General features: G+C 41.0%; 1 protein-coding gene across 2 annotated transcripts in view; it reads right to left on the bottom strand.

Moving 5' to 3' along the window:
* Window positions 1-3,009: 3,009 nt before the first annotated feature.
* The window catches only part of cadpsa (Ca2+-dependent activator protein for secretion a), a gene marked incomplete at both ends in the record, with an annotated part of 148,676 nt that continues 137,714 nt past the window's right edge, over window positions 3,010-13,971 (bottom strand). For both annotated transcript variants that reach the window (XM_079218437.1, XM_079218438.1), the window contains 2 exons: window positions 3,010-3,180; window positions 3,886-3,990. In XM_079218437.1, coding sequence (XP_079074563.1) covers window positions 3,010-3,180; window positions 3,886-3,990 — 276 coding nt within the window. The remainder of the gene's footprint in view (window positions 3,181-3,885; window positions 3,991-13,971) is intronic.

Below are 13,971 nucleotides of genomic sequence, written 5' to 3'. Positions count from 1 at the left end.
CCAAAAGGATGGTTTGATCTGATTTCACATTCAATCAGTCAATTCACAAGAACAACAATTAATGAGGTGACACAGTCTTTCCATGTTTGTCATTCACCTTTATTTAAATGTTCTTGGCCTTGGTGGGTTCTCCTAGAAGGCAGAAGCATGATGAACCCACTGGTAACGTCACACACGGAGCAGAAACACAGAGGGGAGTGAATACTGGAGACATGCAGTACTTGCACACAGGGCGACACACAGCTAGGTGCACAGTATAGAAAACAGCTGACGGGGGGAAAGAGGCAGACTTTACTTCCCAGCATCCATTATAAAAATGTGGATTAGCCCCATCAAACATCCTGGAGTGAAGTGCAGGGCACATACAAGAACAGATGGCAAATAAACTATTATTACACTTATATTTGACTAAAATAGAGCATTTGCTTTAAAATAAAAAAGGTTGAAAACAATCCATCAGTGTGAAAAAAACAAACTATGTGTATTGCCTTGCTAACTTATCTATTAAAGAAAATAAAGACAGGGAAATGTCAGAGGTTTTAGATAGATGTGGAAATCAAAGTACCAACATTTGCAGAAGTGAGACCACAAACAGTTAGGGTTTGCTTCAACAACAAGACACAGCCTGTGTTGCCACTGCTAGATTGATATGGAGGCAGCTTGACACACATTGTTAGTAACACAGTATCACAGATTCATACAGTGTTCTCACTCTCTAATGGAAGAACTAGTGGCATTTACAATTACAATTGGTAGTAGAGTAATATGTATATTTGGGAGGCCATAAGTGATCTTATTGAAGCCATCAGATGGTATTGTAATCTCTTTGATTTAAAATCCTCACTTTTAATTTCACTGCACAAAACAAAGACCATTTCCTATACATACTTTACTTATTTTTCACTTTTTTATAAATGTATGCCTTCCCTTGATGTTTTATTTTACCGACCTGATGGCTTTGCAACTCTAGTTGAGTCTACTGGTGTCAGGTGGTGGAGGCTGGTAGGTGGCTCTGTATCATCCCATTCTAAGCTGCTACTGCACTACCTCGATACTGCATATCAGCTTTTGAACAATCCATGTAATGTAAATCAGAGCAGAAGATCAAAGCAGTAACAAAGACAGTTTAGCATGTCACGTGTTTCCAGAGACCAACCTTGGGATCCATCCTATCCGATCATTCATCATCCAATCCAACACTTTTTTCTTGTGTTGCTGTAACTTGCTGGTAAACAGCAACATGTCCAAACAATAGATTGTAATCACACAAGTGGCTCTTCCAGCTCTGATATTCTTATTTGTGTTTGCTATACCAAAGACACTCCCTGAACTAACATGGTTTAGCCCACAGAAAACTACTGACCAATCTTTAAGGCCATTGGCAATCGTTCTGCCTCTGTGGGCAAGGGGCTATATTTCTAGGGTTTTAATGCGGCCAGCAGATATCTACACCAAGATTTCCTCAGATGCTGGACATTTACTTACAGATCCATTAACATCAACTTAAGACCCTATAGCCTGGAGTTGGAGTTGAGAGATGACTACGACGAGATAGTTTCACCAACAGCCAATTTACAGCGAGTATTAACCAATAAAAAGCTTAACCATCATCAGACAATAGTCCGTGGCTTCCCAGATTGATTCACAGACAATGCATTCTGCCTCTTTTGCTCTCCATACAGACTGTACCAAAGCCTGCTCAAATGTGATTGGTCATTACTATTTGGATTGCAAACGGGAACCAGAATGTTTCCAATACCCAAATCTTGTCCTGTTGCCGACAGATTCTGCCTTCATGTGCCATAATCTGTTCATAAAAATGAACTACTGACAAACTCGCAACTATGCTCCACACGTGCTAACAATAGACCTTTAGATTGCCTTAGGCTGATTCAAAGAGGTTAGAGCTGAGAGATGACAATCCGTACGATCTACTCATAAGACACCAGCAGAGCAAAGAATGGGACTTCTCAAAATGACATAACGCTTCCGTAAACATTGACTGAATGATGTTCTCACTTTTTGTCACTATTTCACTAAAATGACTCAATTGTTGACAATGCCTTGGGTTTCATCTGTCCGACAGTATTGTGACTGTTAGAGAAACATGGCTGAGAACATACGAAAACTGTTACTGTTACATCATATCACAGCACATCATTTGAAACATTCTGTTTAGCTTTTATGGTTGAGACATGATGCAAACCATTTCCCCCCCAAAAAGTAATATGAGACCATAATCGCAGCTTTTACAACCAGTAACTTCACATTTACAGAACACAAAGAAATGTATAGCCTAAAAAATAGTCAACCATATTGCTTGAGAACATTCTGGGGTAATTTTAGTAATGTCTTTTGAATGTTTTAACTCGGTTTTAGTGCCACTTGGATCACAATACGACTTCAACAATGTTCATCATGCATTTGTTGGCAGGCTTTAAATAAACAGACATCTGTATCAATTTCACGATTTCACTTAGAATCTCCTGGATTATTTGAATGATTCATAAACTCTTCATAAGTAAAGAGAGTGCTCTATGTGCTCTATGTGTGGAACAGGAAAGCTCCCGAAGTCTCATCATTTTTTTTATGCCTCGAAAAGAGAAACTCCATATGGACGCAATCCCCTTCCTGTCTTTAACATCGTCATGTATTTAACTTATTTTGCATGGTGTTCACTTTCACATGCTTGCGCTCCTCTTTTTGATATTCTGTAAACACATCTTTTCACGTTTTAGTTTTAGTGTTGTAATGAGTATACATGAGCATTTTCTATTTGAATAGCATGGATAGGACAGCCGTGCGTATTAACAGACACACAATGTATTTTCTTCTTGTATCGATTCAGACAGAAATGTGGAACTTAACAGGAGTGAAAAAGTGAAACAGCAGATAATGGAGGGTTAAAGTTGAATGTTAGGCCAATCTGTTTTGACCTCTCGGAAAGGCTGCATGGGTTCTCAGGCAGTATAGCGCTTCGACATTCTTGTAGTTTTCAGGCCCTTTGATCTAGTTATCGTCATCTTCATCACTGTCCCTCATGGAAATGCCTTGCATCCCTCCTTCCCTCACTGAGGCTGTGGCTTCTTCCAATGTCAGCCGGTTTCTCACCGTGTCATACATCTTACTGTTCAACGTGGAGTCCAGAACCCCTTGCAGGCGGAAGTCACGGTACTTTTTCTATCACAAAAAAAAAACATACAAAAGGGATTAAGGTTTATTGGTCTCAAAAGTCTCCAAAAATGTCATCTCAGCTGCCTGATCTCTGGACTGTGAGAATCAATCATACTCATCAATCATTTGTATAATATCTTATTTTTTGTGTATTTTCTGACCAAAGTCCATCAATATGTGTAGATTTCCACTCGTTTCATGCATATGTTTTTTCAAAATAAACGTATGTTTCACAGGAAAAAACTTGTTAGGCAACAAAGCTACTTAGTAAGGTTTATAGCAAGTCATGTGACACAAATAAATCATCAAATAAATGACTTCTTGTTTCACACGGGGAAAGAACAGTGCTCTCCTGGATGAAAGATCCCCGTTTGGTGTCATCTTTACTTTGTGGAGAGTGGGCAGCACAGTGTGGCTCAGTGGGTCGTTTTGTGGACTCTTTGCAATAAGGTCCTGGGTTTGAAAAATGAATGATTGAATGATTTGAGATACGTATTACTGATCCATTCATGCGTACCCAGTTTTCTTAGGTTTCAGTTGGGTAGTCGGTCTATATCAATACATGATGATTTTTACAGACAAAATCTGTAAAGTAACAAGTAGCTATTGCTGTCAAATAAATGTATTGGAGTTAAAAGAACAACATTTCACGAGCAGAAAGACCAACAAAAAAGTGCAACTGACACATGAAATGTAAAAGGCCGTTCTCACCTTGACAACCCGGATAAGAATCTTCAGCTGATAAAGGTGGAGCTGCAGGTCCATTCGGTCTGTCAGCCATGTTCCAAGGAGGTTCATAGTGCTGGTGTACCATTGCTGTAGACACACAAAACACAGTGCATACCATCATCTGATACTCCGTGAAAAAAATGCACTCAAAGCGCCCGTAACCTAAGACGACACATGAAAAAGCAACATTTCAACATTTGTCCACTCAACACAATAAATCCGTATTCCGTCAACTTTGCTCATGAGAGAAAAAGCATGCAGCGTATCATTATGACAGAGCTTCCTTGTGGATCGCTGAGGGAGAGGCCAGAGGGACAAAGCTGACAAACAAATCCTCAGCAGATTGATGTCTCTAATCTGAAGATGGCGCACAGACACTTCTCTGCTGCAGTTCAGCGACGCCCACACAGTCTTGCCTGGAAAGTTTGGAAACAGTTTCTAATCTTCTCATGTGGGGACGTTTCAGATAGTCCCGTAGGCTCGGGTTTGATTTAAGTCAGGATTGTTTACCCCGGGAAGATCCAGCAGGCAATAAGGCCTCAGTTAATAGGGATCCCAATAAATAATAAGGCTTATGATGTACTGCCATGGGCACTCGTCACAGTCCATGATACAAATGATAAAGGTGTCAGTTCAGCAGTATGTTCCAAGCTGTCTTGCCTTCGAGTATTGCAGTCCCTCTTAATGTGTCTCTGGACGACAGAATGTTCAGGGTTTCTGGAAAGAAGGGCTGGAGTACACAACACATTCACTCTGGTAATAACATAGGAAACTGGGTTGGGTCCAACAGTGTCCCCAACAAGACTGGCCTGAGTAAGACAGAATAATGGTACTTGCTGTATAATAAGCGCTTTTCTTTAATAAATATGGAAGGTAAATGGTATAATTACTATGCCTTACACACATGAAACTGATGTATTTGTGTATTACATTGCAGTACTGTACCTGCACTAAATTTCAGCTACATTTCAGCTCATACTCACTGAGGGGTAGCCGGCTTCAATAACTTCATAAACCAAGAACCATAGCTACAACAAGTATCTATTTGCAGTGTTTTTCTGTATTTGGTTGTATTTTCTCTATTTGCAGTATGTTTCTGTGTTTTCTAATGTGTTTTTGTAGTGTTTTTCTATTTGCAGAGCGTTTCTGTATTATGTTCTATTTTCTGTATTTACACTGCATTTCTCAATTTGATTGTATTTTCTCTATTTGCAGTGTGTTTCTGTGTTTGATTGTATATTTTCTATTCACAGGTTGTTTCTGTATTTGCTTGTGCTTTCTATATGTGCAGTGCCTTTCTTTATTTAGTTGTGTTATCTTGTGTTTAGCTCTCAGGGCCACCATTCAGTGCTGATTGTTGTGCTTTGTGATGAACACCAGCCAGTCAGTACTCATGAGGTACTGAGGTACCATGGCCAACCCGGGTCCTGATACACTTACACAGGTGTTACAACCCTCCATCTTGATAATGTCCCACTGCTTTATTTAGAAACAGTGAGCTCTGCAAGGCACAGCGAGCTCAGAGCACGGAGCCGTGCAGAAACAGAGCCGAAAGGGTCCAGATGTTTCTCTGTGGGCCCTGACTGTTGCAAGTCTAATTGATGGATAATGATGAGCGGGGCTGATACTAATAGAAGCCGACTGACTTTCAACAGTCAGGGTCATAGCAGAATAGATGGGGGGGCTGGCGAAGAATGGGAAGAGAAAAGAAGAGGAAGAGGGTAGCAGTGTGTCTGTGTGTTTAAGAGGGATGTGATGCTCTGGGGTAAGTTATACAAGATCAATTTTGTCCTGGAAAGTAAATCACTTTTTATCATAATGATTGAATAGGAGCTCTATTGTCCATCAAATTTGACAAATTACAAAGTCAAAGGCCAATTCGACTCATCAGTTACAGGGTTTTAAAGAAATGTTTAAGAAATAACACAGAATAATAAGCAGCCTCAGCCTGTGTTGGTTACTGAGATCATCCGCTCCATACAATGTGGACAAGGTAGCATCAAAAACAAAGACAAAGTCATGCTGTAGCCTTACACTCCATCTGATAAAACATTTTTATAATTTTTTTACAGCAAAATTTAAGAAGAAACCATACAATTCCAAAGTTTGGGATATTTTGTTTGATATTCAGTTTATTAAATCCATTAAAAAAAGTGTTTGACAGCAATCCCGCAGTATCAAGCCCTGAATCCCTACAAGACGCCTCCTTTTTGTCCTGTAATTATACTAATAATGCGTATAATAAATTATTTCTTCGTGAGCTCTTTGTGGCACAAAAGAACATGAGCCAAAATGTGATCTCCCCACGTGGGTCCTGATGATGCATGGCAATCGCCCAAACTGTCCAAGCAATGAGTTACCTGTCAGTCTGTATAACGTCATGTTTACTCCTCTTGATTTGATTGTGAAAAGTCAGTGTGAGCAGGGAGGGGACCAGAACTAGATCCCTATCTACAGGTGTGAAAGTGTTCCAAGAGACTAATCACAGCCAGAATAACATCAATGAGAGTTGTTGCAGTGCTAGAGATGAACTTCAGGAACATCTTTAGCATTACTTATCGTACAATCGCCTATGTACACGAACAAAGAACCATCATAGTGCAAAAAAAAATAAAATGATGTTCAATTTTGAGAGACCAAAAACCTGCTCAGTGGGACATCAGACCTGCCGAGGCCACAAGAAGAGGAGCGGAGCAGCTCTACATGTAGGTCAAGCTCAGTCAGTGGAACATGGGTGAAGGAGAGAAGATGGCTGTGCCGAGGCAGTGCTCGGGTGAATCAGCGAGGCGACCTGGTGCCAGCAGCTTCCTATCTGTCGCTGTGTGCCTGTGAAGGCTTCGGCGTGGCAGCAGGCCTGTGATCTCGCCCCGAGCACAACCCCCCGCCGAGAGGCCAGGCCTGGAGTGACTGATCCACTGACTGGCTGCTCTCCCTCTTCCCATCATCCACTCCTCCCTCGCTTCTCCTTTTCTTTAGACTTTGCACCATGCCACACAGCTCCCATCTGCAGCCATTTTTGCAGCAGCCATTTTGTGTCCTGTTCAGCTTTACTCCTCTTCGTTTTATATTAAAAAAAAGAGGCTTTGACAGCTATGTCACAAGTCTTCTTGCTGCCATGACTAGCATTTTGGAGGTCTGTCAGGGACATCTTGTGTACACATAATGCCTGTGATATTCATCAACTTTAAGATCTTTTTAATGCCAATTTGAATGCAATAACAGTTTGGCTGTTGATCCATCAGAAGATCTTCATGACTTGTTTAAATTGTCACCCAGAGAACAGGACACAAAGACATGAAGCATTCCCTGTGTTCATGACAGCTTTCCTCATTGCAGTCTCGAATAGATTATGGATTGTAAAGCATATAACATATAAATACAAATAAAAGTATATAAATAAAAACAAATACACTTCATGAACTGTAATAATTATTACAAATTTGAATGTGATTTTGCATATTGTTTTCTTGCTTTTGGAACAAAATCCAGAATTTCCATTTACTTCAGTTCAGACATACAGTGCGCTTTCACAAGCCAACATTTAGTGCATCTTAATCTAACTCTGATGCGGTTCATCCCCAGGGTGCGGTTTATGGGTATTTGTGAGCACAGTAATCGTATTCTGGTGCTGACCATAAAAACCGGTCCAAGAGCACTTGCGAGATGAAATGAACCAAAACACAGGCTACCTGCATGGCATGTCTTGAGATGGACACAGGTAACTGTCAGTTAACCTGATAACATTAGTGGAAAAGGACTTGGACTTGACAGCAGAAGTTCGATGTTTGCTTGACATCTGCCAAGTGAATGTAGAATATGCTAAATAAAGTCCACAAAAATAGCAACGTTTGTAAAGATAAACTGGAGAGCAGAGGGACTTCACAGTAAATTACTGCAGATTCAAAGTGAAAAAACTATGACAGCAATATGTTAAACTACTATTACTACTATTTTTGCACTTTCCTGTTGTCACTTGTTCACTTCCTGCCTTTGTATATTTCCCGCCTGTGTGATAGCCGCCCCGCCTTGATTGGCTTCACCTGCCCTCCCTTGTGCTCCTCTTTGTCTGTGCCAGTTCCTCTTTACTTGCGGTTAGCGAGTTAGTTGCCTCAGCCTTGTGATTTTGTACTTTTGCCTTATCCTGACGGATCACCTGTGCACTGAACCCTTCTTCAGTAAAGTGTTTTTACTTACTACTGACCTATCATCTGAGTCTGCTCTTGAGTAATTTTGCCCTTTGGTTCAGTACTGATAGATCCCTGCATAGAAGGGGAAATTCATAAATACAAGGTTGATACTTGTGGTTTTGGAGAGTCATCTTCTAAGGAAGGGAATCACAGTGACGCTTCCATGCAGATGGGCTATGTGCTTGAATTTGCATGCTCAAGCAGGTACACAGCTGTTCATGTTCCCAGCTGTTTCAACTGGCCCTGTAGATAATGTGATGCATCAGCCCTGCTCTGAATCTTAAGGATGACCAAAAGTCTCCCTATAGCTTCCCTAAAGGAAAGGAGGGGCCGCTGGTTCCACAAAGGTTCTTCCCTTTTTTGCATTCCCTTTTCAAATGTTTCGTTAATGAATATGCTTGATATTGCCTGACATGGAAACATGGGACTCTCCTGGATAATGTTACAAGCCCATAGCTTTATGCCATCACCACCGGTTTCAATTATTGGATTCTGTTTCTGAGAAATCATGATCTGTCGGATGGCTAAATACTACAATGTCCGTGAGCCTCGCTGCTGTTGCCATGGACAAAAAGCCACTCAGCAGTGCAAATCAGAGTTGTTGAACATTTTTTAAATGCATCTGCCATTAGCGGCCAACCTGACAGAATCCTAAGTCCTTTACACTGGCCTGTACCTTCAACCTTTTATAGAGGAACACATATTGTCCAATGCAGTTGTTAAACTGATGAGTCAACTGAGTTTCGTGGCAATCCAAGCCGGCATTCAGAGTGTTGGCCTTATTTGTAGATTCAACAAGAAAGCAGTTGAGTGAAGAATGACAAAATAAATCTTGAGAGTTATATTGGTACTGCCTGCTTTCTCCACACCTGTAGCGTCACGTGTGTGTACTGGTTGGATTTTCCGCTTTTAGAAAGATATTTGTAGACACAGCCTTCATATTACAAATTACTGTCCTCAAACCTTTGTCTGGAAATATCATTTTCTCTTCCTCAACCGTTTTCACAATTTTAGTTTTCTTGTCTTGGCCTTTCTTCGGGAAGAATTGACTCAAGTTGTTGTCTTAACAATCCATCCGTCACTTGACATTGTTTTATCTTTATAAGATTCCTCCGTTATTTACTCTCATCCACACTGTGCACTGTGTTTACCTGAAGATCTAGCTTGGACATTTGAGTTTTCTTATCATTGCTTTTCCTGAACTTTCCCTTTCAATCAGTGAGGCTGGTTGTTTCCTTTCCCCTGACTTTATTCCTCCTGCCATCCAAATGGTATTCTTCACACCATTTCTGGAGCCGCCTTTTCCCCTTCTCTGACACACAACTATAAAGCTCTTCGAATCAAATCTGTCTACTTTAATATAGCCACATGTAAAAGCCACAGTTTCCCTTCAACGTTCTTCAGGGCGGGATTAAGACGTAGCGTCCACATGTTGATGTTTGCTGAGCTTGTCAAATGAACAGTGATGGCCCCTCTTGCTTTGTTCCGCTTGGCAGGGACTAACAAAAGAAAATAATCAGAACAGTCAAATTCACCCAAGCTCTCTTTTTTTAGGGCTGCATGGGGATCAGCAGGGGGCTAGCGCTTGTTGACAGCCAAAACAAGCGTAATATGGCTCTGAATACATAATGCCATAACCCGACAGGGATCAAATCTGTGACATTCTAACGAGTTCCATCTGAAGGAAATGCTTCCATTCCTTCAACGGGGTTATCTGTGTGTGTGCATTTGTGTGTGTTTTGTCACCTCAAGACATGCTGATGAACCCCTACCTATACACAGGCGACATGCACGCCCCGCACAACACAACACACACACTCCCACATACACACATATGCATCTGCCGGTCCATCCCCCCTTCAAGCGAGAGTTGGGAGACGGAGCGACCTCCTGCCCCCATCTGACACCAACCCACCCATCCCACCCATACCGCCACACACACACACACACACACACACACACACACACACACACACACACACACACACACACACACCTCGCCTCGGAGCCAGTGTTCACACCCAAGTCTTCACATGGCGCTTGGCATGGGGGGGGCCTGCCACCAGCAGGATGTGATGCAAAAAATGGCACACCTCTCCTTCTATCCCTCCCCATCCAACTACTCACCTCTTTCATGACCCTTGTGCATATATTTGCTGTGTCGTGTAATGAGTGGGAACTGGCCTTTTTTAGATTAGAAATGCAAACAACAACGCTTTAAGTTTCACAGGAGGCAGCAGACAACTTTCACTCCGCTCTACTGGGGAGAATGAGGAGAAGACACGTGCACCAGAATGGATACATGAACCTTTTCTTAAACTGAGATGATGACGTAACGTGGGTGGAACATAGCTGAGTCCTATGCATACTGTACTAATAGTCCTTTTTGACATTGGTTCCAGGTACTAAGAAACCACAGGAATAAAGGTCAGAACCAAAAGTCCCTGTTACCATTTTTACTGAATCAACCGTACATTACTTTAACAATGGATAAACAAACAGATTTAGGCCAATTTGTAACCCTGAAAAGATGACGTCAACTGATGTCGACACATTATGAGCCTATCTCTTTTATCACTGTTGTTATCTGTTATTACATTTAGTTTTTTAATCATTGGATAGCTAGTGCAGATGTATTTCATTGCATTTTAAGATACAACTGTACTTTTCAATGTATATGACAATACATTTGAAAAGTAAAGATGGTCTAATCTTATATATCTCTCCCAAACCAGGCCTTGTATAAGGTGGGTGGTGGTGGCGGTTGTCTAAACATCATGTTCATCTTGTATTTGGACCAACACTATACTTACAAGTACATAAGTGGTCTGTCAACATTATTATGTTATGTACTCTTCAAATATAGAGCACGTGAGCTCTGCCATGTCGGCATGGGTTGTAACCTGTACACACATACGTAAATGTTCTCTTTTTAATACCGCAACATTGCAACATTTGTGACGCTCCTCAACATAAACATGAACTAAACATTACCTACCTATAGCTGACAGGACCTGTCTGATAAAATGGGCTCACTTTAGTGCTACAAACCAAAATGTTTGGCAAACATTAAAATAATTTACTCATTTGTCAAAAAGCCCCATGCTGAGGGACTGGACTGTATAACGGGACCTTCATGTGTTTTCCTCCAGTGCACTAATGTGCTGCTGTCATGCTGTTAATGGAGGAATATTCTATTTAAATAAATCACATATGGAATTAGAATAAATTGAAATGAATACGTGTAGGGTGGGTGGAAAAATCATTTAAAGAAAGCGCAACCACTCATAAGGAATACGCCGAGGTCAAAAACAAGCGCCCTTCAGCAGTTGCACAAAATTCTGAGGAGTGGGGAGAAATTGCCGAACCAGCTTGAAAGCAAAGAGAGGACACAAATACAGAGCAGGAGCAGGGTATATTAGAGTGAGAGCACAGTTTTGAGAGGGTTTATTCAAAATGTGATATTAACAAAGACATGGGTTCTGCATGCACACACAATTAAGACTATGCTCTTAGTTAAAGGCAGGACAAAACTGTCATTAAAGTGATTGAAAGGGGCTAATAAGGGGCGCGCACACACACACACACACACACACACACACACACACACACACACACACACAAATCCCCCAAAAAGCCAACTGATTTGTTAGGTCAGAGGCCCTCTTTTGTGGGGCCGCTCAGGAGCTTTTGTGCTGCTGAGAGCCAGGAATGTTGGAGCTGAGGAGGAGCTTCACCACAGGAGGTACACAGGGATTACAAGCAACCTGGGACTCTGCCTCTTTCTGCCTCTGCTGCCGCTCCTGTGTGTGTGTGTGTGTGTGTGTGTGTGTGTGTGTGTGTGTGTGTGTGTGTGTGTGTGTGTGTGTGTGTGTGTGTGTGTGTGCGCGCGCATGCTTTCAATAGTTACTGTAGGGCTGAGTAAGTAACCATCCTACTGAGTGGATAATGCCAGGAGAACAAACTGCAAAGTTGGCATTGAATGTTCGGTCTTGTTTACATACCAACTGATTTTAATTATAATTTTGCTAGTTCTGTCGTGTATTTTACTTTGTCATCTGTTTTAATTAAGACAACATTACTCACTTGACGATTGAAAAGTGTTTATACTGTAAGATGTTGGGGGTAAAAAAGTACACATTTTGTATTTTAATAAAACTAAGAAACACAAAATCACATTTAAACAAAATACTCCCTAGAATGATAAAACAAGGTGACATGTTGCTGCTTATGGTTTGGTGTTAAGATTACAGTTTGAAGTTGAGTTAAGTCACATATTGGAATCCCAGTTTGAGGATGTAGTTCACCAAAATACCTTCCAAAGTAAAGTAGCAGTGGCTACCCCTTTAGTATGCTAATGACTTTGATCTACACTAATCCTGAACTTTTACTGTAGTCTGAATTCAAGGCGGGATGGTGCACCGTTCTGTACGAAAGGAACAGTTGCAGAATGAGGGAACAGAGGTAGTAGTAGTAGTCACAGAGCCGAGCCAACGTCTGTGTGAAAAGGGACAGCCGGCAGAACGGTGGCGTTTTAATGACGTGTTAGTTGTGCACCTCTGGGAGATTTTCTAAATGTTTGCAGCTAACCTACAGCAACCGAGAATGGCAGCGGATTGGGAGACACTGGGAAGGCACCGAAGTCGCTGCCCGACGCATTTGTCAGATGTGAAACTAGACGGCGACGCTGTTGCGTTAAACTAAACGTCACAGTTTTTTTTTTGCGATGCTACCTTAAGTCAGAATCACGGGGGTAGCTTTATTGGGCCTCCGCTGTTTGGTTCAGTGCGGGGGAAAACAACGCCGGATCTTCTTTATGTCAGGCTATGCCCTCAATGATGAGGACACATGTTCACATGTTTTAACGTGGACTGGGTGTTGAACATTAATACTGTTTGAGTATCACATCAGAAATAGTATGAAAAAGTTTTAAGTACTGAATACTCGGACAGAATCTTAGGATTGTTTACTACTTACCTCATTTTCACATCAAAGCAAATAGATATAGATTTTTCAAATGATACCAAACCTTTACCACAACATATACAATATAAAAGCACCTGTACCCCATTTGGACCGGATTACTAGGGGAGATGGGGAATGGGATATTCACTGTGCTTGTGAAATCTGTGGAATAGTAACCATTGTGAAATCAAATATGATAAATGGTCTGTAATCAGATCTTCTGTCATGAAACACATATTGATATTTTGTGTGACTTACAGAAGAACACAGTCTTTTTAAGTTTTGTTCAACATGAAAATAACCCAGATATAGTTGTCCAGACATCAGTGGTACATTTCAAACAGGAACTACTAATACTTTTGAATTTTTATTCGCCAAAATGCAAACAATAAAGGCTAAAATTTACCTGTAAAGAGTTTTGCTCCCCTGATGACTTGGGTTCCCATGTCGGCCTTTACAGTACGTTGGTGGTAGCATGTTCCATTCCATCAGATAAGCATTATTCTACTTTAACAAAAGTAAAAGGACAAGGAGCTTTTAACAGGAAAAATATCCTTTTTAAAGAACAAGAAAGTTACTCCGGATAGGAATTAAATTGCAGAAGGACTAATGAGTTTGCCAAAACTGTGGCTGTGGTTATCTGGGAAAGGGCTGAAAAATCACCCAACTGAAGTCTTATCCTGTTATTTCATCTTCAAGCTCGGATTGGTGGAACATTTTCATTACATGTCGCTAAATGTTGACAAGCTGACACATCATTTAGATAAAACTGGGTTTACTTAAATGTTTTGGAATGTGGGCTACTTATAGTGCATGTACGATTAATTAATGTCATGTACCTGTCATACACCAATAACCAATAGTTACTACTGAATGTCAGAAAGATCATCAGTGAATTAGTTTATCGTGCTCCATC

Source organism: Taurulus bubalis, assembly GCF_910589615.1.
Source record: "Taurulus bubalis genome assembly, chromosome: 5".
Taxonomy (NCBI): domain Eukaryota; kingdom Metazoa; phylum Chordata; class Actinopteri; order Perciformes; family Cottidae; genus Taurulus; species Taurulus bubalis.
This window is presented reverse-complemented; position numbering and strand designations above follow the sequence as displayed.